This window comes from Zophobas morio, unplaced genomic scaffold (assembly GCF_036711695.1).
Source record: "Zophobas morio isolate AGI-343-1 ecotype UQ-CSIRO unplaced genomic scaffold, CSIRO_AGI_Zmor_V1 ptg000011l, whole genome shotgun sequence".
In the NCBI taxonomy this organism is placed as follows: Eukaryota; Metazoa; Arthropoda; class Insecta; order Coleoptera; family Tenebrionidae; genus Zophobas; species Zophobas morio.
Window position 1 is genome coordinate 22577135 of NW_026972116.1, and position 27610 is coordinate 22604744.

The window sequence follows — 27610 nt, forward strand, 5'->3', positions numbered from 1 at the left end:
TTTATGTTATAAAAATTCACAATTTTTTTCGAAGGAATAACTATTTTAAAAACGAGTGACCCCCATGTCAGTGGAAACGTGTTAACACTGTTATCAGTCCTATTATCATTATTATTAAAACGTACAAAAGAAGACAGACACCTTTGACGCACCGCGTGTGAATGACACGAAAACACCGAGCCATTAATTGATCCACTCTCCCCTAGCAATCATCCAATCAAGCGGATCCCTCCCTCGCAAGCAAAGGTCCTTCCGCCACCCCTTCGCCCATCGCGTCCACGACCCATCTCTCCATCTCGCCCATCTCGCCGTCCCAACAAAACCACGAAAAATCGCGAATTCTCAAAAGCCGGTTAAAGCGGTTAAACGGAGCACGTGTTTGCCTTTGTTTGCGGCCCCTCGTCGTGCCCGTCCGCCGCTCTTCGTCGCCCGGGTGGGGACGGCCGCGGCGCCGGCCAATCGCTCTGCGCCGTTCGAACTTCCCGCGTCGGCACCTAGTTCGCGCACGCTCCGCCGGCGCACATGGCGCACGCCGGGCCGCCTCGCCGGGAATTCAGTCAGTCGCAAGCCAGCGGGACATACGCGTCTGCTGTCCCACCAGAACAACGGTTAGACCCTAGATCAGAATATATTTTTGTACGAGTGAATCGTTTTTACCACTTAGCGTCGTTTTTATGTCTTATGCGCGTTGCGTTTGAGGGCCGGACAGACAATCAGTAAGTGCGCGCAATGCCGGCGTCGAGCCTCTTCTCCGACATGGACCGCCCCAGCGGCATCGGCGACGAGCGGGCCCTCCAGCTGGCCCTTGAGCTGTCGATGTTGGGCTTCAGCGAGCCCTTGAGCGCCGTCGCCGAGCCGGACGCCGCCGCCGACCTGCCCTTCGTCGGAGGGTTGACCAGCGTGGGCCTGGACGAGGTGCGCTCCAAGAAGTCGCAGAACATGACGGAGTGCGTGCCGGTGCCCAGCTCGGAGCACGTAGCGGAGATCGTGGGCAGACAAGGTAGGACTCGGACTCTACGAAGGTTTTTGCATGCGTTGATAGCGGGGTTGTGGGGACGCCGGCTGTCACGAACGTTGGTTGGATAAAGAAATGGCACGCCGGTGGTCAAAGCGGCGACTGACAAACAAAACACATTCCGGGGTGACGGAAATAACAGCGGTATTTTTGTTTTGTGGAAATGTCATAGTGCACCAGGGTCGGCTTTTTTTGGACCAGAAGGTTCACTTTGATCGTGTTTTTGAAAATTTTCACCCGAAGAATGGGGCGTCGGGAGTGTTTTTGTAACCGTGAGGACCCAAAAATCGTGGAAAAACGTAAATATCTTACAGATTCAGAGTGATTCCCATTGTTTGTCATGTGATAAAACACGAAACCTGAAATGCTTTGAACTTGGATCCTGAGTTATGATAAAGCTGTGTCCACATTTCAACGAAATTCAAGAGGATGTTGTCATCTCACTTTTGAACAAATTTGAGAAATCCCAAAATTGTTTGATGATATGTATACAATCTAGTAACAATTTTCAAAATTTCAATTTTTTGATACACTAAATCCATTCGTTTGACACATTTGAGACAATTTGGTCCAATTTGTTTGATTTTGAAATGCATATTTCAGTTGACACTAGTTTCCTTGACATGTGTATAATTTTCCAAAATAAGTCCCCAGGCGGTTAGACGAGTCGCAGAGTAAATTGGAATACGATATCACACGTGCTGTTATCTTTGAAAAGATGTCACAGGTACCGTTCTGATTAGAACCTTCTCCAAACAAACGTTTGCATTGCAGATGTTATATTTTTCAGCTATATGTATTTACGTTAAATAGTGCAAAGTTATTTCCTTATTGTTCCGTTGATTGTGTGTAGTTTATCACGCTATAAAATCACAATATTTTTTTTTTTTGAGATTATTGACAAAAATCAACGAAGCTGTATGGTTCTACTGGCCAAAATCGTGGGAGATAAGGTATGATAGTGGTTTCCTTGTTGTAACTGTCGTAAAGTTTGGTGTCAGCATCTTCTTTCACGAGTTTCAAAGTTTTTCTAGAAAATTAGGACGCCCGTGGTCAAAAGGCAGCAAGTTGATAATATTTCAGTGTTTGTTGCGAGTTGTCATAGTGCTGTAGATTCGTGGTTCTATGTTGTAAATTGTCAGACAACTTTTTCATTTGCTATTTGTTGTTGGTGCTAGGGGATGCCGGGTGTCAAACGGAAATTTGTGAAGTTTTGAAATTATTGCATTGTATTGGGACGATTTCTGGCAAAATGGGGTTTTGGTTGTCAGAAATTAGTAGTCGAAAAAACGTCAAGTAAATCCTAAATTAAGGGATGATATTTAAAATTTTCTAAGTTCTCAGTTTGAAAACAATTTTTCCCACATTTATGGCTGAACTTATTGTTGCTTAAATGTAGTAATTACGTGTAAAATTTTATAAGAACATAAATTGTGGTTACTATATATCATGCTCAAATTTTAGTTTCATAGGATTCTTGAGAGGATTTTTTTTTCATTTACTTTTGTAATTAAATTAAATTCGACAACTGTTTATTTTATTAAATAGTGTCGATATATTAGTTGTGACAGCAAATTATTAGTTGTTTAATAACGAACACTTCTAATGGAACCAAGTATATATAAGGGTTTGATTTTTGTACATATACTGGTTTGCTTTTATAAGGTGACATTTGTAAATTTGTAGCATGTTTTACTATAATTTCATAAGATCTAATATTTTATGTCAATTAAGGAATGTCATACTAATTTAATCCAGATCAAAACGATATCCAATAGATTGATAAAACGTCAGCTCATGGAAATAAACGGGGTATATTTCATATTGTCGGTATTTGATTTGTTATTATTGGATTATTCTTTTAAATTTCAAACTAAATCTCCTGAGTTTTTTTTTTTTTAATAATAATGCAATTATATTTTGAATATATACATTTTTTGCTTTTATAAAAAAACGTCCTTGATTAATTGGCGAATTAAATTAAGAGTCAAAATTGGATGCATTTCGAGTTTGAATTTTGGAAGTGAGAGCACTTCATACCCATGTTGGTCAGTTGTGCACGGGGGTCAATGTACGCCCTGTGACTGGTTTAATTCCCAAAAAGGTGATAGAACCTTTATAGAAACAGAAAGATCAGCAGATTTGCCTTTGTACTATTTCGTATCAATGTATAAAAAATAAAATATTTTCAGAACTATACAATTACTGTCCACGGTATTAATCCGTGCAATTCTATGCAAATGTTTTTGGCCGCAGCGCGCATCTGACTCATGCCATTTCATTTCATACTAAATTTAACGTTAATAATTTTCCTCGAAAACAACAAAAAATGTATGACATAAATTACACTATCGATACCTTCAGTTATAAAAACATCAATCTTAGACAATTCCAAGTGTAATTTGCACCCAATTAAAAGGAAAAACGAGCTGACAACTGTAAAAGTCCTTCTATAAATAATATTAATTGCGTAGTAAAATTGTGAAATGGTGTTTTTAATTCAATAACACTGGCATGATGAACACAAACAATTTTAATTTCAGTTTGATATTTTAAATTTTATTGAATTTTCGGTTTAAAGCAGAAAAGTGGAAACTTTGTTTGTAGTAAGAAAAAACGAAGTGATAACTATCACAATAAATTAGAATGTTGTTCTACAACTAAATCATGTTTATTGTAACAACTACATGCTTTTTTCTTTAGATCCGATATATCCATTCTTGGGAGTGTTTTTATGTGCTTGGTGTTTTTATATTTTTAAAGAGAGTAAAAAACGAGAGTAATTGCTTGGCGTAATTAATGTACAGAATTTATGGTATAGCTATAACCCAAAAAAAATCTAGTTAGTGCCAGAGGTTCTTATTAAAATATTTTGTTTATAATTACAGTAAAAATAATTTAGTTTGTATTGCTTGCAAATAATTACTGTAGTAATTGCGGGCAAAAGTACTTAAATAGGGTTTAAAATGTCTGATAATATGTTAAGTGTCTTATTTATTGCATATAATTAATGTAGAATGCAAAAAAAGATAACGCTTTTGATAATTACCACCAAGCAAACTCTAAAATTATTTTAGTGAAATTTTTTTGAATCATTGTAGTTAATACATATCATGTTAGTGCATAATTAAAAAGTAAACAAATAAAGGTTACATTATATTGATTTGTTGAACACGCTACAACTGATAAGATTGTTTGACTTTTCCACGTACCTATTGTTTAAAAATTCACAAAATTTCACAGCCGACTCGCCATATTAAAAATTCCTCGCCGCTCTTCCCGGCTTATCAGTTCTAGATGCGCTGATACGGATCCAAAATCTACCTGTCGGTGTATTTTCACAGAAACGTGATTTAATTGTTTACCTGGGTAGTCGAAGATTACGTATGCCGGCTGCCACTGCTGTAAAAGCCGAATTCTATTGTTTCGACGAGACGACGTAGGTGCATGAGGAGATTTGTGCGGCCACCAGATCCAGCTTTTTTCACCCATAAATTTACAGGTTAATCGAAAATTAAAATTCCCATAAAGCAGCCGCAGTCGGCGGCGGCTCTTTGTTCATATTTTCGCGAACTGTTTACTAGTTGCATCGGATGCAAAAAATCGCAGCTTGTTTACTCGAACACGAAAATCGTAAATATTTTTAACGAATTTGGTGTGGTAAAAGTGAGTCTCCAGCGAGTCGTAGATTTATTGGAATTATTGTTTTTGAAAAAGCGCGGTTCAGGTTTAACACAGCATAGTTGTAGAATTTGCAACGCATCGATACGGCATTGCACGATTTATGACTTATGCACTTATTTTATCGTATCAGATTGCTCTTGATTGTCCGTAAAATACAAAGGATTAAATTATTTAAAAATTGTGCAACTTGTTTTTTATTAGAAAGCGTTTTTATTATTTTTGTGTGACTAATTTTCCAGTCCAACCCTGAATCATGTATTTTGATTTGCTTGGCAACCGTGTCGCATATATAGTAATTTTTTTGACTCATTATTTTTCCACTAGAAACCGCTCAACCCCCTCCCGGTTCACCCTCCACGTCGTACTATAACGAACTCCCATCTACTCTATCAACTAACGATCTAAATATGAACCAAGGGTTGTTCACCTAGTAATAGTGACTCGTACGGAGTATTGATCAACGAATGCACCATTTTCAGGGGTTGCTCTGCGCCGATATCATCCACCGAATATTAAATTTCCAAAAAACACTCTCCTTCACCGCATTCCACCTAATTCGCTTAAGCCCCATCTGTACGTGCCGTATTTTCACTTAGTGTCCTCGCGATAAGGGTGTAACACAACACCTTCCAGCCGGTGTATCGATCGACATTGGAAACCACCTATACAGGATGTCGTCTTTCTTTGTTCTGGTGCGTACCGTAATTTTTGTATTCTGTCAGAGTATAATCTTACATGACTCAGTCACAGGAAGTTCAGAATTACTTGGGCCCCGTACGCTCACATTCGCGCTATTGATAATAAGTGCACGCTTCAGGTAACCACCAAAAACGAAAGAAAAACACTGTGAGAACCCAAAGATCGCTCGCCCAGCTGCCGCCGACCTTCTCCAGGTAATTTCTTACCTGAGAGTGCAAACCGGCCTTATCGTGTGAAATTAATAGGGGATGCGGCAAAAAGAGGAAGCGTTCGCTCGCTTTTTTCCCAAATTCAATTAAAAATTTCTGGTGAGCAATCGACGACAAGCGCTGCCATCGATTTCCCAATACAGAGTTTGCCTCATTTTTGCGACTCGGATGTTTTATTGTTGGGGGTTATTTAAAGAAGCTTTTTTGTGGGTGGCGTGCTCCAAATGAGTGGAGAAATAAGGTTATTTCCTGACAGTGACTGATCGAAAGTTGAGTCGTTATTTTGGAAATATCACGTTCGGGGGTGGGTGGGGTCGGGATGCGGCAGTTCTGGCGGCGATTTGGTTTCGTGGGAGTCGCGACGGCCTTGACAGCTGCCGAAGATAATTCGAGGCCGTGGGCTTCTGATAATAATAATAATGCTAATTTTATTTATACATAAGCAATCTCAAGATTTTTAGAAAATTGAATATAATATAAAAAACTACATTATAAATAGCGTTGACATTGCATGTAAAACAAATCATTAAGGGGACACGCTAGACGAGGTATAACCATTTTTTTCTTTTTTCTATGATAAAATGACATTAATATAGATGCTATTATAAATCAAACGCAGCTTTTTTTTGTCCTAAGCACCTGAAAACAGTTCAATCAAGCAAAACAATGTTTCAGAGAAATATCATCAATATCAATATTCTTCTATATCAACTGACCATGGTTTTATGACCCATATTCCGTAATTGTCTGTCCCTTTTAGTTATTTCAGCTCAGGTAGATTTTAGGAAGGATTGCTGTTCAACCTTGTCGTCTAGCGTTCCATCTTAATGAAAAGATTAAATAATAATGGGCCTAGATTGGATCCGTGCGGAACTCTAGATTTTGATACAAATTCGTGAAACCCATTGAAATAAACGTCCTGTCAGTGTTTTTAGGGTGTATAAAATTTCAAAAGGTTTTTTCGTCGCCGGATTTAGCGTCGGTTTCGTGAAATGCGGTCGAAGGTGGAGATTCAAGTCGGGGAGTCCGCGGCTCTGCTGAAATATTAAAAATGTCGGTATTGATTTTTTCGAAATGGCGTGTCTGTGACGTAGCGAGGGTGAACAGACGGGGTGCGCTAATAGGGGGGAAGCCCGTAAATTATTCCGTTAGAAAATCCGTGGTTGCCAAGTCTAAACAATTTTCCGGCGGTGTCGTAAACAAACAGTGATAAGACGGTTTGTTTACCTGTGTAATCTAGCCACCCGAAAGTAGTGTATCTAATCAGCGCAGCAGTGAGTTCCTCATCCTCGTCGGTGCTCCGAAAATAAAGAAACTCCACAGTCATGCCAGACTAAGTCATAAAGAATGTGGATTAAAACGTCGAAGAAAATTTTAGATGTTTTACATTGTTCAACATGTCGACCTTCTTGCACGAATCGTTGACCCGCCATTGATGATTACGGAAAAATGGCGCAGTTTCGCCAAAAAAGCCACTCTCATTTTCCGCCGGTTACGGAGACGGTGTACATGTTAATTGCGCGCGTAAAAAGTTGAATGAATCCACAATTTCTATTTAAAGTTGCAAAAAACAAATGTTGCGTTGCAGCCGAGTTCACGGTCATTCTAGTACAATTCCTTTCGTTCGTTTTCGTTTTAATTTGTTAAACGTCGTCGCGTCCACGCTGACGCTAACTCATTTATCGCGCGACGTGTACGGGAAAGAAATGCGATTCGCTTAACTTATATCAAACGTAAAAATTAATTACTGCATCGCGAACATTCCGCGCGATGCACCTTTTGCTTTTTTCGTACGTCGTGTGGGCCGATTAAGCGAATACCTGCGGCGGTCCGGGCTTTTTGGACGTTTTGTCGAACGGCGCTTGATAGATGGTAAAACCGCGGCGATTCCCCTCTGCTTAAGCGGGCCAGTCGGGCGCGAATTTCGCCCAGGTGATCCATAAAAAGCCGGCCGGACTCGGACTTGTGGGAAATTGCCGGGATTAATTTACACGAGGTCAGGTTCAAAACGCGTATGATCTGCTTACGTTACGCGTTTTATCGTGGTAATAACATAATCTGCAGACGCTTCCTCGTCGAACGGTACGTCTAGCGCCCGATAATTGCATCGGCGGCTGGAGTGACGAGGAAATGGTTTTTTCGCAACTTCTAAATCGAATCGAGTTCAATCCACATAACTTTGGGTCAATGTTTCTCAACCTTGTTCTTGCGAGGACGCTTAAACTCGCTAAATGTTGTTATTACATAATTAATGAAATAGACTTGTTTTGTTGTTGGTGTGGCGGTTTCGCTAAAAATTCATTAACCGCGTAAACGAAATTCTAAAGGCCAAGCGTGGTCGCAGGCGGTTTTGATAAACGATCTGATAACGTAAGCGCCATGCCGGGACCATCTGGGGGAGGTCGTAAAATTTCAGAAGTGGAAATGTAGTTACCTTCTTAATCCGATACCGGGAAGGTCGATTTTATGACAGCTATCCATATTAGCACCATGCTGGGCTCGTTAGCTTTTGATGTACGCACTTGAAAGGCGGGTTTGCTTCTTTGCTTCTTCTGTCTTGCTGATTTTGCACTTGTGCGATGAGCAATTGGCTCAAGTAGAAAGTCCTTCGACTTCTTCGGGTTATTTTAGGCTTCTGGAGCTAAAATCGTAGTCGAGGTGCACATGTGCAGTCTCGTCGGACATAAATTTCACCATCTCCTTGGACCAGCCACGGAACTCTTACAAAACTATAATCAGATCTTTGCTTGGAAATTAAAAATGAGAGACGATTTATGACTTGGCGAGTTCTAAGAATGCTTCAAGTTGAGGCCGTTTATCAACTGAGATACATGGCTTTAGTTCCGGTCCTGAACTAGTGAACACGACCAATGGTACTAAAAATTATAACATAAACTTGTCGAAGATAACCCAATATAGATGAGTCGAGCGGCATTGAAAATGGGGCCAAATCAGGTAGAAATGAAAACAATACAAGGGTAATATTGCGAAAAAACGTATAAAAAGATTTATTATTTGTCCACAACCGACGAACATCCAGCTGGTGCAATCTACACTTTACACACATGTTGACAGACGCATTTTACCTTGGTGTAGATCATCCAAATTAATGGTCGGTAAACATTTTCGTCCTGGAAGTAATACCTAATTGTAAATTTCGTAACGAACCTTTGGGTAACATTCCCAGGTTTCGTATAAAAATAAATGTTGTTTGTTGCACAAAGAAGATAAAGCGTATAATATTTGCCCAGATTTGTGTCATAACATTCGCCGTCAATATTTACCTTTAAAAAGTAGGTACGCTCGTTTGGTTAATTAAAAGTGGTGCAATTATCAGCCGTCGATTCCCGTTTTTCTGTTTTACATATTTGCGCAAACACAGCTCTGTATTTGCCTTCCATAAATTAAATTTATTGCAGTTGGGCGCCGATATTTTCGTATCTCTTCGGCCATCTCGCGTTCCCCTATGTGAGGCCTTTTCGTCGATTTGCGCTCCAGCAGAGCGTCCTAACCTTAATTGTACAATTTAAACGAAAGAAATGTATCTCGCGTAATAATTTCCTTGACCTTCTATGGTGATCCCTCAAGGCCGCGAGTTTATTCACTAGTCGGCCGAGCCAAGAGCTCTTAACAGTCGGTTGATTTCTCCGTCTTGGAACAATAGAACCGCGCACATTAGCCGGGCCGCCGAAAAACACCCAAAATCTGTGCCACAAGATGCGTGCAAGTTTTTATCGAAAAATTCCGCGAATAGTCCAAGTCTGGAGCGTTGTTTTTCTCATTTTTTGCCGTCTGAGTAGCTGCTGCAGCGGCTCGGAAGCAATAATAAAAAGGATGCAGACGGATCAGGTTGCTTGCTGGCGGTCGGGCGGGTTCTTCATGTGTGGGACCGCCAATTTATTAGGCCATTCCGAGATGCAAGGGGTGAACGACTACATTTTGCGGTTTTGGCGGAGAAAAAGTCCGGCGCGAAGGTTTGAGCCGGATCGAGGTGGTTTTGCGAAACCGTGTCCTTCGAGGGAAAAAAGCCATTTGACAAATGGCCCGCTTGTTCCGGGTGCGAAGTGCATAACGAGATAAGAGACACGCCATGCATTAGATAACGCCTAATTGAAACGTACTTTCCCGCCTCGAAATTTGAAAAAATGCCGATTTATTGCCAACTGTGTAAATTGCGTCATTTTGGGGTTAGGCGGTAGTTGCGGTAAGTGTCCCAGTTTGGTCTTTTTCTGTTCGACACCCACTTTGGCATTGTTCGTGTCGCTGAGGTTCTTCGATCGATCTGATCCAATTTGGCTTACCTAATCAGTGGTTTTTTGATATTTCGGATTTGTTACGTGACTCGTAACCTTTATTTTTTGTTAAATGATTATTGCTAAACAACCAGTACTGGCATAACTGTAGCAAACAACTACGAAATAAGGATGTTGCTCATTCATTGTCTCTAACGCTATGTGTGTCATTACTGGCTTGTTAGAGGCGATAATCAGAGGTTAGTGGCCGATTTTGTTCAACCCCTTGCAACTACTCCTGGTCGGTGCCGCGAAGTCAAAATAAGGTACTCGGACGCGTCACACACGTCTTGCCTCGTCGAAAAAACTATCCGATGTCCATTTTTGGCATTCCCGTCTCATGCTTATTTATCCGCAGGGCTCTATTCCCATCTGACCGGAATGAGCTTCCATTGTTCCCTCCATTTATTTATCCTATCAACCCAAGGATTACCTCCGAAGTGGCAGGTCTCACTTCCTTATCCGCCAACCAGATTTGACCTTTCGGGGGCAATTTGTCGGAACGGGCGAATCCGGGGTTGTTTGCGACTTAATCACGTGACTTAGACGTTCCTAATCCCCAATTGATTGCGTTCCGACGAGCTACGCACCACATGAGCGCAAAAATATCGAATCGATTATGTAATTTTAGTTGTCCCCTATGTAATAATTAATGAGCGAAAGTTGGCCGTAGGTGGGAGTTTTGCATTGTTAAACTTTTCGTTTGTTCATGGAATTGTTGCTGTTGCCGCCTTTATGCGAGGCGATTTATCAATTTAATAAATATGACAACGGCACGACCATTTTGTAACAATAAAGCACTACCGGTATTGTTTCGGAGCAAAAATTTCAATGGGAGGGTTGCCGCCGAGAGATCGAGCAGATGTTCGGGAAAGCACATCCTACATGTGTTTTTTCTATTCAATGGGTCTTTGGACCATGGTAATAACCTTGACATAACTCCGTATTCATCAATTTTTCCCATCACGATTGAAGATCGTTGCCTCCGGTATGAATGCTCGTCTATTTATCTGTTCAGCCGATTAGAAGGACACCGAAACGTTTACCTTTCGGAGCGAGAAACGATCCCTCAAGCCTAAACGTTCTTATTTCGCTAATTTTGTTTACAAATTTGCTTGACACATATTCGGTGGAGAGCTAGAGCAAATATTGGTTTTGGATAAACGCAGTTAATCCCGCCGGAATATATAATTGAAAAATCTGGAAAAAATCGTCTCAGGGGAGCGCCGCGGTCCGGTTACTTTTTTGCTTTTCGTTAGCGATCTAAAACTAGGTTTGTGTTGGTAGTTTTTTACGAGGTGTATTCGTCGAGTGGCCGGCCGGTGTTTGTTGGTGTTGCCGCCTCCAGCTGAGTCAGCCCGTTGTCTTTTCGTAACCCGACTCCCTCTGTCGGTGAAAGTGTGGTGGTGCTTTTTTAGAATTCCGCCGTTAATAAGTGGCCGCACATTAGGCATTTATTTTTATCTAGTGTACGTTAACGCTTTGGCTATTTTTAAAGTGTCTAAGCGTTTTTGTACTTGGCACGTCTAATTTTCATGTATTCATTAGGGTCATCGGAACGTCTTCCCGAGCGAACAGTGAATACTTTATTGAAACGTTGCGCGCGATGTAAATTCAGTGTTTGTTCTTATCTCAATAATCATGTTTAAAAACCATAACAATTATTATTGTTGCTCCGCCATTGGGGTCTTTGATTGCTTCCAGGGACAATAAAAGTTCACTGTTCTAAACCATAAAGCTTGCGATTTGGCATTAACTACGCAGGTATTTCCGTGTTTGTACATTCTTGCTCTGCAAGACCTTCAAGTTTTAATATGTTTTTTTTGGTCAGTTCAAGGATCCACGGGTCGGTTAAAAGCATTGTTGTTTATTGGACTCCTACCTGATGCAGCTGATTCGATTAATTACCGTAAAGTTCCTAATGACTCTTTTGGAGATACCGACGATTTGCATCTGGAAAAAATCACTGTTGTTGAACTCGGGGGGCTTTGACAAAAAACGCGCTATGGGAACTCGGTACTCGGCGGCGGAAGTTGCCTCATACCTACTCTACAACCGCTCTGTTCACGCACAGGAAAAAATCCTTATTTACTTAATATTCGATAATAAAACTTATATAATAAACAGCTGCATCCATGATTTAGGGTTAGTTAGATAATGACGATAAATTTACAGCTTGGCACTTGCTCTAAACGATCCCACTTAAGGTCGATGTAATTTACAATAATAATTACGTAAAGATCTAATTCTATTATGCGAAGGATTTCGGCTCAGATTTGACAAGCTAACGAAGGAATACACATTGGATGCAATTTGTCTACGTCGACTGTTTAATAAGTGCGTTATCTCCCCCATGTGTATTAAATTTAACTATGCCAGCTTTAGTGTGGCACCACGAGGTCCCTCTACTAACCTACTGGAAGTTAACAACCGAAAAATGTGCTCGGAAATTTTTTGTCGCCGCTTTTTAATTGTCTTTATCTATGTTTTTATTAATGCAAAAACTTCGTTAGTGTATGTACTTAACACGTGCGGACTGTTGAATCATACTGGCCTAAGTACGCAGCAAATTTAAGGGCAATAGCTACACCATTAAAACACTTTTTGTTCAGGCGATACGCTGGAACTAAAACTAACATCTGCCAAGTTCGTGTTGCCAGACTGTTAACACGGTAGATAACTTTGTCAACCGTAGAGTTTTGTGCTGTCGTAATTAAGAGAAATTTTAGATTTGGTACTACTACTTTGCTGATGAATAGTGTTCAGATGACAATGAAACTACTGTAATATATGTGGAATAACTTAAATGGAATTTTTAAATTTATTTTGGAAATAGTATAAGTCATCACGAGGACGTGGAGTTTGAATTCATCACAATGACCGGAACTTGTTAGGAGTAAGAAGAATTTTTTGGGAATACTCAGAATTAGCAGTATGTGGTAGACATGTGTGGGTCGGTGGGTAATTATGCTGTACATTTTTCTAAAATTATTTCCGGAATTATATTATTAATAAATTAGTTGGCACAGATTGGAATTACACATTGGAAATACCCGAATTTAATTTTTCCATTGTTTTTTTTTTTTTCGTTGAATCATAGTGAAATTAGTAGAATTTGCCACTAAGAATTTTGGACTTTTTAAGAAAATGTTTTCAGAACCATGACCCGGTGCGTGCTAGACCAATCGTAATGTGGCTACTGCAAATCGTTCCCTCTCTCTCTTTTTTTTTGTGTTTGAGCAGGTCATATGTTTCACTAAGTTACCTAGTTATGTGTATAGATAATTGCATTATCAAACGATACAACCACTACTTCATTTTCCATGGCCGCCACGCAATAAACATGTTTTGCATTAACAAGCGATTAAGCGAAGTCTTAAAAAAAGAAGGATTACATTGACTCCAACCGAGTCATATACCTACATAATTATCATTTCCGTATAACAAGGTACAATTAAATTTTTTACGACGCAGTTAAGAGGTTAGTTTCTTGTTCCACCACGAATTGGGTTAGAGAAGAATAAAGTAACAGGTTTATAGGTAAGAAAATGTGTAGCGCGATCGTCGTAGCTTCATGGTACGTTCCCAGAGTTATCGTTCCTTCCTGTTAACGCTCAGATTGTCCCAGGCATTGACCATCTCCATCTAGTCGTTACACTCGGCGCGGTCATGTGTCACTGGGCACTTTTATTATTCTCATTACGTTCGCATCTTTCGAGAGATGCCTCGGCCATTATGTCATGGTTCGAACATTTCGCCGCGAATTTTCGATTGTGGGTCTGTGGGTAATCGCTTTATAATTCAAAAGGCCGGCGTCAGGGTCGCGCCGGTATCGGAATACGATTAATACCTGGATTCGGGTACTCGGGCAAAAAATCGCGCACGGATACGGTGGGAACGACCGTTCCCTATGCCCGAGGTTGTTGGGGTTATAATTGAGCGGCTGGAGCGGCGGCAGCTGGCCGGAAGGCTGCCATGTGGAGCCTTCACAAAGCCGAGCCTTGGCCGAGGTCTGTTTCGCAGCTGCCACCCTGTTTCGTACGATCGCGACCAGTTCCAACCACTACCGGTCGACCGAAAACATAACTCCACCATTTGGCGATAATTATTTGGCGCCAGAGATTACTAATTATAACTTAGGATAGTTTCCATGAAGGACTGAAGAACCAAGGCCGGTAAAGAAAAACACTATAGTAGGCGGGTCCATGGTGAATGGTACCAAACACAAAAAAATTGGTCTATGGTTATTTTGACAGAACTTCACTCGCTTCTGCAAGATCTTTTCACATTAAAAAAAACATCAAGATTCTTTTACTCTTTCAAAAATCCAATGCCAGAGGTCTCCGAGATTTTTAGTTTTTTCCTCTAAAAAAGTACCAGACATCCCCAAAATTCTTTCATCTTCCTAAAAAACCACCAGGGGATGGCAAGATTCTTCCAAATTGTTCAAAACTCAAACACCAAAAAGATTCTAGATCCTAGATCCCTATGATTCTTTCAAGATCTTTCAAAAATAAAATATCATAGCCTCCCGAGATTCTTTAACATTTTTTCCAAAAGAAATACAAAGAGCCTTCAAGATTCTTTCAAATTGTTCAAAAATAAACAACCAAGTGCTTCCGAGATTGTTTAAAACCTTTTGTAAAATAAGACACCAGGGATCCTTCAAATTCTTTGACATTCTCAAAGAAAAAATCCCAGATCCCTTCAAGTTCTTTCAAGAATAAAACATCAGATGCCCCCGAGATTCTTTACCATTTTTTTAAAACTAAATACAAAGAGCCTCCAGGATTTTTTCGTATTTAAAAAAAAATGATAGGGGACACCAAGATTCTTCCAAACTTTTTCAAAAACAAAGCCCAAGGATCTTCTTCTTTTTTTCACATTAAGAAAAACATTAAAGACCCACAAGATTCTTTCAAACTTTTTAAAAATAAAACGCCAGGCCTCCGAAATTCTTAAAAATTAAAAAAAAACAAAGATCCCCAAGATTCGTTCATATATCTTAAATAAACACTAGGGGACACAAAGATTTTTTCAAACTTCTTCAAAAATACAACACCAAAGGTCTCCGAGATTTTTGTGAAACAAAACACCAAGATTTTCTAAGATTTTTTCACGTTCTTAAAAAAAAGATCCTAGGCAGCTTTTAACTCTTTCAAAAATAGAACACCAGGGCTTCCCGAGATTCTTTACATTTTTTTCTAAAACAGAATACCAAAGGTCTAGGAATTTTTTATTTTCTAAAAAAAAAAATATTAGGGGACACAAGATCCCCAAGATTCGTTCATATTTCTTAAATAAACACTAGGTGACACAAAGATTCTTTTAAACTTCTTCAAAAATAGAACACCAAGGATCTTCGAGATTTTTGTAAAACAAAACACCAAGATTCTCTAAAATTATTTCACATTCTTAAAAAAAAAGATCCTAGGGAGCCTCATGACCTTTTCTTACTCAAAAATAGAACGCCAGGGGTTTACATTATTTTCTAGAACAGAATATGTACCAAGAATCTCTTAGAATTTTTTATTTTATAAAAAAAAAATTGGGGGCAAGACTGGCAAAGTTTAAAAAAAAAAAATCAAAAGCCTGCGAGATTCTTTAAAACTTTTTGTAAAAGATTCTTTCATCTTGCTTAAAAAGCACTGGGGGGACCAAGATTCTTTCAAACTTTTTCAAAAATTAAACACAAAGATTCCTTAAGATTTTTTAAGTTTTTAAAAAAATAAAGATCCTAGGGAGGCTCAGAATTCTTTCAAAAATAAACTACCAGAATCCCCGGTCTGTTTATTTATTTATTTATTTATTTTTTTCTAAAACAATACCAAGATGTTTTCATTTTGAAAAAAAATATTAAAGGGCACCAAGATTCTTTGAAAAATTTTTCAAAAACAAAACATTAGATGTTCCCGAGATTCTTTAAAACTTTTTGTAAAACAAAGCACTAGCGATCCCTAAAGATTCTTTCAGCTTCTAAAAAAAAAAAACAAAACATCAACGACCCATAAGATTTTTTTCAAAAATAAAATATTAAAGGCCGCCGAGATTCTTAAAAATTGTTAAAAAAACAAATATCCCCAAGTCTTTCATTTTGTTAAAAAAAAAACTTTCAAAAATAAAGCACCAGGGACCCTAAGATTCCTTCATATTGCTTAAATAAACAATAGGGATCACCAAAATTCTTTCAAAAATGAAACACCAGGAATTCCCAAGATTCTTTCACGTTCTTAAAAAAAATCTTAGGGGACCCCATGATTCTTTTGCAAACTCTTTCAAAAATAAACCACCATCAGGGGTTCCCAGATTCTTTAAATTTCTTTCTAAACAAGAATACCAAGAGCTTTCAAGATTTTTTCACATTCAAAAAAAACCACCAGGATTCCTCAGATTCTTTCACATTAAAAAAAACGCCAAGAGTCCACAAGATTTTGTCAGACTCTTTTAAAAATAAAATGTCAGGGGCTTCCGACATCCCAAAAAATTGTTTCTAAACAAATTCAAAATATCCCTAAGATTTTTTCATTAAAAAAACACTAGGGGGACCAAGATTCTTTCAAACTTTTTTTAAAATAAAACACCAGAGATTCCTAAGATTTTTTGACGTTCTTAAAAAAAAAGAGATGCTAGGGAGCCCCATGGTTTTTTCAAACTCTTTCAAAAACAAATCACCAGGATCATCTAGATTTATTTATTTTTTTTTTCTAAAAGAAAATACCAAGAGCCTTCAAGATTTAAATTTTTTTTGTCTAATATGAAACACCAAGAACCTCCAAGATCCTTTCATGTTCTTAAAAAAATACTATGGAGTACCACAATGTTCTTTCCTCCAGTTTTATTTCAAGAATAAATAACAAAGGCCTACAATTCTTGAGATTCTTAAAAAAATTTTGTTCAAAGTTAATTAGACAGAACTTCTATTGCCTCTAAAGCACAGACGGTTGCATGAGTAACTTTTTTTAGGTAAAATTATGAAACTCCCCCATATATTTTAGAGTTATCCCACATACTGGTACTCGTTTTTTCCCAAAAATTCTGTATGTCTAAGAAAAAAAAAAAAAAAAATTTAAGGCAGATTCATAAACCACAAATAGAATTTACTTTGCAAAATTTTGAGATGACGTCAAATTATTAGTGGGGATGATGAGACATATTTTAGTTAGTGTTTAATAACCACACGATATTTCCAAAATTCGTCCAAAATTTCACAACAATCAGTCCAGTAGTTTCCAAGACCAGCTGTTGAATAAAATTTCAAGATTTTATAACAAACTCCACCAACAAAACTAAGACTTGCCGAGATTGCATTAATCAATTTCATAACAGTAAAATGCAAAACAAAAAATTAGTGATGAAAAATCAAAAATGAAACACTGAAGAAAATAATATATGTATCCTGCCAACATGAATATAGCTTTAGGAGCAACTTGTCAACATCTAATGCACTGAGTGTCTGATCGATTTAATAACTAAAAGCTTTAACAGTAATGAATATTCAGGGTAATTTTCCGTGATCTAATAAATGCATTCAACTGCGTATCACACAACATATTTTTAAAAATCTAGCAATTAAATCCTGCTTCCATAGAACTTATAAATAAAGTCGTGTCTTTAAAATAGACACCAATATGTTCAGATCACTTGTCGTCGTCTCAAGGTTCCATTTTAGGTCCAAGATTTTTCATATTTTTTATTTTAACCTTTTAATTTTCATGTTTTGTGTAACCGTAATAACTCAATGAAGTTGGAAGCTAAAATTTGTTATTATTATTATTATCAAACACGCGTCTGCAGGTCTGTTTAGGTCCGAGCCGGCTCTGCCTCCTCTGTTCTATATTTATGTCAATGCCGAAGTTGAGGTCTTCGAATTTATTACGTTTATCTATGTATTGAGGAAGCCGCAGATAAAATTGGGCGAGCCAGATCGTGGTTGTTGTCGTTATTAAAAGCCCCCTAAAGCATACGAGATCCGCTCTCGCCTAATTTAAATCAATCCGATGAGTTTTATCGGAATAATACTTGTAATTATGGCCGCATGCGAGACTTTCCTCATAATTTGTGATGAGTATTTTCAGCTTTCTAGTCGAGCGGCACCGTATTTCGGTCTGATAGATTTAAATTGGCCGCTTTATTTATTATTGGGTGTCTGAGCTCTCGCACAGGACGTCTATGAGCCGAAACGTTCGAGTTGGCTGTGGCCATCTGTCATTGACAGGAAGTGGTAACCTGCGAAGTTTGCGCGGGAACCGCGCAAACAGCTGCTCGAGTCGATTTTTTCGTAATTGTCATCCCTGCGTGTCAATATTTGATGAATCAACGATCGCGCAGATTAGATAAAGTTAAAGGTCTTCGAATCTCGTCGGATTTTAATTGTAAATAAGCCACAACAAGAAATTATTAGGTAATTAATTGCGTCTAAATTATTTACATAAATTATTCAAAAGTTCATTATCTCCTCGCCGTAATAAATGAATTCAACCTTGAGCGAAAACAACAAAGTTTGTGATTCTTCGGGAAACGTGCACCGGAGGAAGCTCCGTTTTTTCTTGTTTCCTCACTCATGTTAACAAACTGTTATAATATTTAGTTTCGGGAGGCTCGTTTAAATATTTATTTTACATCATTTCAAGCGGGTTAATCGAAACTAGGACATACGCCTTGCATCAGACTTTTATATTGTTTGTTCACTCGAAAAAAGAGAAGCACGAAACCACGTGCAAAGTTGAGAAAAGACAGCGCCGATAAGAAGTGTTACTGCCAGACCAAAATTTTACCTGCTGTTTATGGCTCCTCTTTACTTTGTTAACAGTAGTTTCCTTTGTTGTTGGTGACTTCGTAATTGCTTTGACTCGATACCGAAGGCGTCAATTGCCGTCCTTCCGAGAACTCGGAAATTTGGGTTGAGATGTTTGCATAGCGAGCGCTTACTTTTACCGAGATAAAAAAGAGATTAGGCTGTGGACACACCGATAAGTGGCTCCAGAACCGAGAAAAGTCATCTCGGAGCTTTGGAGAAAAATCGTACACTTCATTCCGGTAGATTAATTGCAGACCTCGGTGGCCCTGCGTTTTTTGCGGATTCGGATTTTTTGCGCCTTTACCTTGCGTGGAATATGATTACTGATTAGCTTTTAATTAAGGATTATTTGCTTATTTGCGTGGAAATTGTTGAGATTATTGTTACTATTAAAAGCAATTATGTATTAAGGTTAATTAGGGCGCACGGGATGATTGGTGGGGAACGGATTTATTAATAAAAACGCGCGTTTGATAGAAAACAACATGCAATTTTGCGAATGTTATTAGTATTCTAGGTATTCAAAAGCAAAATAAAATCCTTGAAGCGCTAAGACCTGGAAAGTTTTTATTGTTAAAGAGTTAATATTCGTTGTCAAAATTTGCCACTGACAAGGTAGCTGAAAAGAAGATGTTTCCCGACTTCATTGATTATTGTCAGATGCGTATCTTATCGTGTCGAACTTGAAAAACTGAGCAATTCGGAAATATGAGAAATTATTTTTTTCCTAGAACTGTATCTTCTGTATTGGTGGAGATAATTGATGTAAACATATCAGATATCATTTGGTAAATATTCACTTTTTCAAAACGGAAACTAAACATGTGTTATTGTTTGATTTGCAATTTTAAAATTTTCTGTGTAATTCTCGATTTTGTATTTCTTTTATCTTGTATAGTGTTACGAAACACTGGCATTTGGAACCCTACATTGACAAACGTCATTACGATTTCTTTTAATCAAGTAGTTGGACACTCTGTATATGTCATTTTACGTTATTTTTTTGTACGAGGTTTATTCGTTTTTAATTCCCCAGCGTAAATTCATGTTTCATGGCTTCTAGAATATGAAAAAGTAGGTCCCCCTTTCCGTTTGTGTTATTCGGTGCCGATTTTATTGAAAAAGGAATCTCCGAAACGAATTTAACGTTGATCCCCACCAAAAATCTACTGACGTCATAATTAAAATGTGTAAGATAGTACTTTTAGGTCCCTGACATTTATTAATCTTCAGTAGTTAAGTAATTAAGTATTTTGAACCTTGTCGATGTACGTTTTTGGAAAAAAATCTAAACTATTACAATAAAATTTTTAAATATATAGAGTGAGTCACTAAGCATGTGTTCTTCGATAACTCATTAAATGAAATTATAACAAGTTCCAAATCTCCACATATCAGTTTTATGGCTATATTTTATTCCGGTTTTTGTGTTTAAAAAACAAGTTGTTCTATGTAATTGAAAAAACTGAAATATCGATCTTCGAAAAAATTGTAAAATTTAATATATTTTTAGAAACACTTTTGTATTAAAATTTTATTCAAATGATATCGTAACAAATTCTTTTGTGACCCTTTGCATTGCTAAAACAATTTAAAAAAAACTGGAGTAAGTTAATAACGTTGCAACGGAATTTCAAAAATAATGTATGGTCATAAAGCCTACAAATCACCCTGTATATAGCGGTATGTTTAATATTTTGTTGTAAATTTTTTGCCTGAAATGGCTTAAACGTTTAGGTTAAATATACCTTTGTACTAGAATTTATTCTAAAATCTCTGATAAATAGACGTAACTCAAAATATAAAAAAAAAATAGTAAAAATCAGTAAAGTTTCGTTCCAAAAATTCTGCCACCTTCAAGCAGAGGGCCAAATATATAAAAAAATGAGGGATATTTTGAAAATCATCAAAGGAATTTAGAGTTCAAAACCTGAAGATTAAAATTTAAAATGTCGATATTACGAAATTTTTTATTTCTTTTTTTATCAAAATGCGAAAAAATAGATTCATCCAATGTATGTCCAAATCCAGAAGAGCCCCATATATGAAGATTTTCAGATTTTCGTTAAGAGTGGATTTTCAAATCACCACTTCAAAAATGGCTTGAATATGATCAAAGCATCTCAAAACCTGAAGATCATGTAATCTCAATTTCGAAAAATTTGTTCCTTTTTATTGCTTAAATAGATTAAAAATACGACGTGTAAATTGGTCAAAATTTTGAAAAAACATATAAAAGGAATTCAGAGGAATTTAAAACCTGAAAATGACTGAAAATGTCGAAACCGAAACTTTTATGTACCCCCCTTTAACAAAAGGCTAAAAAATAATATAAAAGTAGTCAAATCATATCAGAGTATCAAAATCAGCCAAGAGCCTAATTTTAAGAAATTTATTCTTACACACAAATAAACCACTTGATAAAAAATGTTTAAAACCAATTTGAAGCAGAAAATATAAAATTCATCAAAAAAGCACAACGTCAAACTTCACCAAAATGCCAACTTGAACCATATTCCACTGTGCGATTAGTGGACTCACCCTGTATATAGAGATATATTTAATGTTTTTGTTATCAATTTTGTAACAGAAATGGCTTATACTTTAGGATTCAATATACTCGAATTTATTCTAAAATCTCTGTAAATAGTCAAAATATTAAAAAAAAATTAATAAAATTCAGTGAAGTTTCGTTCCAAAAATTTTGCCACCTTCAAGAAGAGGGCCAAATATACATAATAAAAAAAATGAGGGAGTCAATATTTTGAAAATGATCAAAGGAATTTAGAGTTCAAAACCTGAAGATTAAAATTTAACGTGTCGATATCCCGAAATTTTTAATTTCTTCCTGTATCAAAAGGCGAAAAAGTAGATTCATCCGACGTATAAACTCTTCAAAAGACATCTTAAACCCAAATATAGAAGAGCCCCATAAATAAAGATTTTCAGGTGGATTTTGAAATCTGTGCAGACATAACTTCAAAAATGGCTTGAATATGATCAAAGCATCAAAAAACCGGAAGATCAAAAGCCATACGATAAAACTGACTTTGGAAAATGACCTTAGTACCTGCTAAGATAAGAGTGATTTTATCATATGACATACCCTCTAAGGAAAGGGTGGACGAGGCTAATACATGATAAAATAAGACGATTTCTCTATTTTTCAACTTTAGATATTCTTAATTTTTCAATATTTCAATGTTAGGCTTTTTCAATTTTTTCTTCTTCAAATTTTTGATTTCTCGGTTTCTTATTTTTCGATTTCTCAATTTTCCAATGTTTCATGATACGATTTCTCTATTTTTCAAATGTTGATATTTCTAAATTTTCAGTTTTCCGATTTCTGAAGTATTTCTTTTATTTTCTCATTTTTCGACTTCCCAAAGTTTCGATTTCTCACTTCTTCAATTCTTTAATTTTTCGATTTTTCAGGTTTTTGATTTTTCAAGAGGTAAATTTTAAGAACTTTCTTCCTACACACAAATAAACCACTTAACAAAAAAAGTTTAAAACCAATTTGAAGCAGAAAATATAAAAAAAAATCATCAAACAAGCAGAACCATATCGAAAAAAACCACAAAAGAACGTCAAAATTCACCAAAATACGGACTATATTCCACTTTGCACTTAATGACTCACCCTGTATATTATGCACTGAAATTTTGTAGACGTTTTAGGGTTATCATGAACATGGTAAATCTCTATTCCGAATATATTAGTTCAGCCCGTCCAAAAACTTGATGACGTCATCTCAAAATTTTGCGAAGTAAATCTCATTTCAAATGAAGGCTAGGATACTTCTATACATACATATATGTATTTTCTCTATGCATTTATGTTTTATAAAGTTCTCATACAGATGTCTCAAAAAAACTATGACGTCATTGCAAAATTTTATTAAGAAAATTTCTCTTGGAACATCCACTATTTTTCTTTGAATTTTCAGAGGGTATAATAATAATAATAACAAAACACGTAGAATCAAATTTTATTTAAATTATATAGGAAACTAGTTTTGTTTGATTGTCTGATGTGCTTCAGGGGCGAGGGAAGTTCTCTCTAAATAATTTTAGACGTTTTTTTTTAATTCGCGCTTATTGAACCACAGTTTGATCAATGAGTTCCCATATTAAAAAAATCTAGTCACGTTTTTAAATTTCATTTTGGATTTTTATCGTAATCACTTGTTTTTCATTAATTTGAAATACAATTCTAAAATACTTCTAGTTTATACCGGGTAATTTTTTTAAATTTTTGCTATAGTTAGCCATGATGTATTTAGTGTCACCAATATTTTTAACTTAAAAAATTGTATAAAAAACTTCGATATTTTTATAAAATGATAAAATAACAAATTTTGGAGGAAAAAAAAATGAATAAAAACTGGTTTGGATTTTATTAGACAGATAATTTCCGAAACTATTGAACTGATTGTTACTAAGGTTTATTTGGATTTTAGAATACGGTGTAGATAATAAAGCGACAAACAAAATTTAATGCTATTTAAAGTTTATAAAATATCAATCCTATACTTGTGGTTTATGAATGCGGCTGCATTTATTTAACTTATAGCAGCGATTAGCATAAAAATAAATAAAATTCGCAGAATCAACGTTCATCACTTTTCGAAGAAGCTGTATTTGTTGAACTGAATAATTATTAATTAAATTCATAATAATTAAAACTTCTAATTTTTGTTTTGATTTTGGTAGTAACGAGTAAATTATTTAAGTTTGATAAAATTAAAAACAACAACGTGTTTTGTGGTCGTGTTCTTGTGGAACTTACTAATTTCTACATAAAACCAACCACCAATAAATGACATCACAGTCCGTTTTTTCTTCTTTTTCCACTTATGTAAATGTTACGAATTACGCCAATATCACCCAGTCAAGTGAAAGACCTATCATAGATGGTAATTTCTATAATATACGCGCATAACATACAATATTATCAACAGTTATTCTAATTTATAACCATTCTCTCGACATGTACAAGCGTAACCTAATTAAACATGAAATAAAAATCGCGCTCTACACACGTACATAATAACTTATGTACATTACGCGTTGTAAAAGTCGTCCAAAGCACAAATTTTTCCCCGCAGCCGGCGGCCATCTTGGCGTCCATTTTTATCCCGGCGTGCATCCGGCGAAGCATGCGCGCTCGCCGCGACTTTTAAAATTTAAATAAAACCGGGGATGCGATTCCTTAAATGGTTCGAGCGTGACCATGAGAACCGCGAAGAGCCCACAACACAGTGGCCGATCTCGGATCTGGCTCGCAGGTTGACTGCATTCCGCACCATCGTCTCTTACTTTCTACGACATCACTCGCGATTTCTTTGCGTTCTCGCTCGCCGATTCGCTGACCTATAATCCGTAACAAGTGCACCACAATGCGTTGTTCTAACGCGTTATTTAACGCACGGAGTGGGACGTAGGTCGGAGCTCGGACGGGCGCGCCAGCCATGACCTAGGACACTGTTCAATGACTACTATAATGCACCCACACATCGCGATGTTTACAAGACATGACGATGTGGAAAAAACACAAGGGATTCATTCATTGTCGGACGGATTTGGGGGAATTGCGTTTCGGGCGGGCGTTTGTGGAGCAAGGTTGGCAATAAAAGTTGCACAATTCGGCGGGGGAGTGGGCGCTTATCGAAAGTCAACAGAAGGATCAACGGATTAGGTGATGATGGAAGAAAAGCTTGGATGGAGAAAGAGGGGTCCTTGGGTTATGTCATCGGCCTTGTGTTAGTGCAGGGCGACGGACACGGATAATAAAAATTAATATTGATGAAGATACGTACAATAATATTGTAGACAGAAGTTGGTGTTCTTGGAACTTGTTTTATCTTATTTATTTATATTTTACGTGATAAATAAGAGTTTTTAGCTGTTGATGGTTGGTGTGGTGTCTGGAGCACCTGCGAGGTAATTTTGGGATCACCGTTATTTCTTAGATATATAAATGATATTTGGTCAAAGGAAACACTGAAGCTCTAAATATTTTTAACTCTTATAAAATATGCACTTTTAAGAAACATATTAAAGAATTTTATTTTTAGAAGTAACAATTAAAAATAAAATTTTCGACGTAATTTTATCTAGAATCTATAAACTAAAATAAAATTGGGTTAGAGATAAATATAAAACTGTTTTTAGTATGTCGGGTTTCATCAGAAATAAAAACAACTTTTCTTTGTTAAGTGAAACTATTTTTCGAACTTTTGTTTCGAAAATATTTCCTGAATGATTTGACAGATTTGCACCTACTTATAGTAACATACTTTGGAGTAAATTTGAACTGAACAATATTTTACAAAAATTGCTTAAAAATTTTGCGTTACTGGTTTCAAGAAATAACGAAAAAAATAGAAAAAAATTTAGTCTTTTAAGTTTTCGTTATTATTATTTCTTAATTTAGTCAAATAATAATGCTTTTCCACTTTCTAAAGTCTTGCAAGTTTCTCACGTTTCTCAAGTTGCTTATGTTTCTTAATTTGGTCAATTTGTTCAAATTTCTGGAATTTGCCAGTTTAAAAACCATTTCAGTTTTTTAAATTGCTACTAATATTTCTCAATTTTTTAAAATTGCTCAAATTTGACAAACATACGTTTCAAAATTTTCTAAAATTTTCAACTTCGTCAAGTTTTTCAAGGCTCCTTTAAGTTGGTCAAATTGTTCCAATTTCTGTAATTTTCCAGTTGAAAAACCCTTTGAGTTTTTTAAATTGTTTCTAATATGTCTCAATTTTCTAAAATTTTTAATTTCGTTAAGTTTTTTAAGGTTTCAAGTTTTCAAAGTTTCTCGAGTGTCTCGGGTTCCCACATTTTTTAATTTTCTAAAGTTTTCAAGTTTGTCAAGTTCCTTGTTTTTTTCAGTTTGTCAAATTGTTCAAATTTCTGCAATTTTCCAGTTAAAAAACCCGTTAAGTTTTTCAAATGCTTCTAATGCCTCTCAACTTTCTAAAATTCCTCATCGAACATACAAGGTTTCCTCTCAAACTTCTAAAAAGTGTCTCGGGTTCCTCAAGCTTCTCAATTTTCTAAAATGCCTCAAGTTTCTCGAACAACAAAGTTTCTAAGCTTTCTAAAATTTTCAACTTCGTTATGTTTTTAAAGCTCAGTTTTTAAGGTTTCAAGACAGTTTCTTATGCTTCTCAGGTTTGTTAAAACTTCTGGAATTTTCCAGTTCAAAAGCCCTTTCAATTTTTTAAATTGGTACTAATGTTTCTTAATTTTCTAATATTCCTCAAGTTTGTCAAACATACAAAAATTTTAAACTTTGTAAAATTTTCATTTTATTCAAATTTTTTAAGGCTCAATTTTTTAAGATTTCAAGTTTCTCAAGTTCCTTATGTATTTTAAGTTGGGCAAATTGTTCAAATTTCTGCAATTTTCCATTGAAAAACCTTTTGAGTTTTTTAAATTACTACTAAAGGTTCTCAACTTTCTAAAATTCCTCAAGTTTCTTGAACAACAAATTTTCTAAACTTTCTAAAATTTTCAACTTCGTTATGTTTAAGGTTCAGTTTCAAGTTTTTCCAATTTCTCGAGTGTCTCGGGTTCCTCACATTTTTTAAGTTTCTAAAGTTTGCAAATTTCTCAAGTTCCTTATATTTTTTAAGTTGGTCAAATTGTTCAAGTTTCTGCAATTTTCCAGTTGAAAAACCCTTCGAATTTTTCAAATTGTTACTAATCCTTCTCAACTTTCTAAAATTCCTCAAGTTTCCCGAATATACAGTTTTTAAAGTTTCTAAAACTTATAAAATTTTCAACTTCGTCATGTTTTTAAGGTTCAGTTTTTAGGGTTTCAAGACTTTCAAATTTCTCAAGTATCTCAGAAGCCCTACATTTTTTAGGTGTCGTAAAGTTTTGCAACTTTCTTATACTTCTCAAGTTCGTTAAAATTTCTGGAATTTTCAAGTTTTCAGTTTTTTAAATTACTACTAATCTTTCTCAATTTTCTAAAATTGCTCAAGTTTGTCAAACATACAAAGCTTCTAAACTTTCTAAAATTTTCAGCATCGTCAAGTTTTTCAAGGCTCAGTTTTTTAAGGTTTCAAGTTTTTCCAATTTCTCGAGTGTCTCGGGTTACTCACATTTTTTAAGTTTCTAAAGTTTTCAAGATTCTCAAGTTCCTTATGTTTTTTAAGTTGGTCAAATTGTTCAAGTTTCTGCAATTTTCAAGTTGGAAAACCCTTCGAATTTTTCAAATTGTTACTAATTCTTCTCTATTTTCTAAAATTCCTCAAGTTTCGAAAGTTCCTAAAATTTAAAAAATTTTCAACTTCGTCATGTTTTTAAGATTCAGTTTTTAGGGTTTCAAGACTTTCAAATTTCTCAAGTATCTCAGATGCCCTACATTTTTTAGGTGTCGTAAAGTTTTGCAACTTTCTTATATTTCTCAAGTTCGTTAAAATTTCTGGATCAAGTTTTCAGTTTTTTAAATTACTACAAATGTTTCTCAATTTTCTAAAATTGCTCAAGTTTGTCAAACATACAAAGCTTCTAAACTTTCTAAAATTTTCAACATCGTCAAATTTTTCAAGGCTTAGTTTTTTAAGGTTTCAAGTTTTTCCAATTTCTCGAGTGTCTCGGGTTCCTCACATTTTTTAAGTTTCTAAAATTTTCAAGTTTCTCAAGTTCCTTATATTTTTTAAGTTGGTCAAATTGTTCAAATTTCTGCAATTTTCCAGTTGAAAAACCCTTCGAATTTTTCAAATTGTTACTAATACTTCTCAACTTTCTAAAATTCCTTGTCGAACATACAAAGTTTTTAAACTTCTAAAATAAAAATAAAAAAAAACGAAAAATTGGAATATCGAAAAATTGTAAGTTAAATTGCAAAATGTTATACATTTTTTTTTCCAAAAATCTGGATGCCTAAAAATTCAACA

At 36.0% G+C, this 27610-nt stretch overlaps 1 protein-coding gene across 1 annotated transcript in view; it reads left to right on the forward strand.

The window, feature by feature from the left end:
• Positions 1-548: 548 nt before the first annotated feature.
• The window catches only part of LOC135127249 (RNA-binding protein MEX3B), a 77263-nt gene continuing 50201 nt past the window's right edge, over positions 549-27610 (forward strand). Inside the window, exon 1 of the mRNA XM_064053671.1 lies at positions 549-1000. Coding sequence (XP_063909741.1) covers positions 730-1000 — 271 coding nt within the window. The 5' untranslated portion in view covers positions 549-729. The remainder of the gene's footprint in view (positions 1001-27610) is intronic.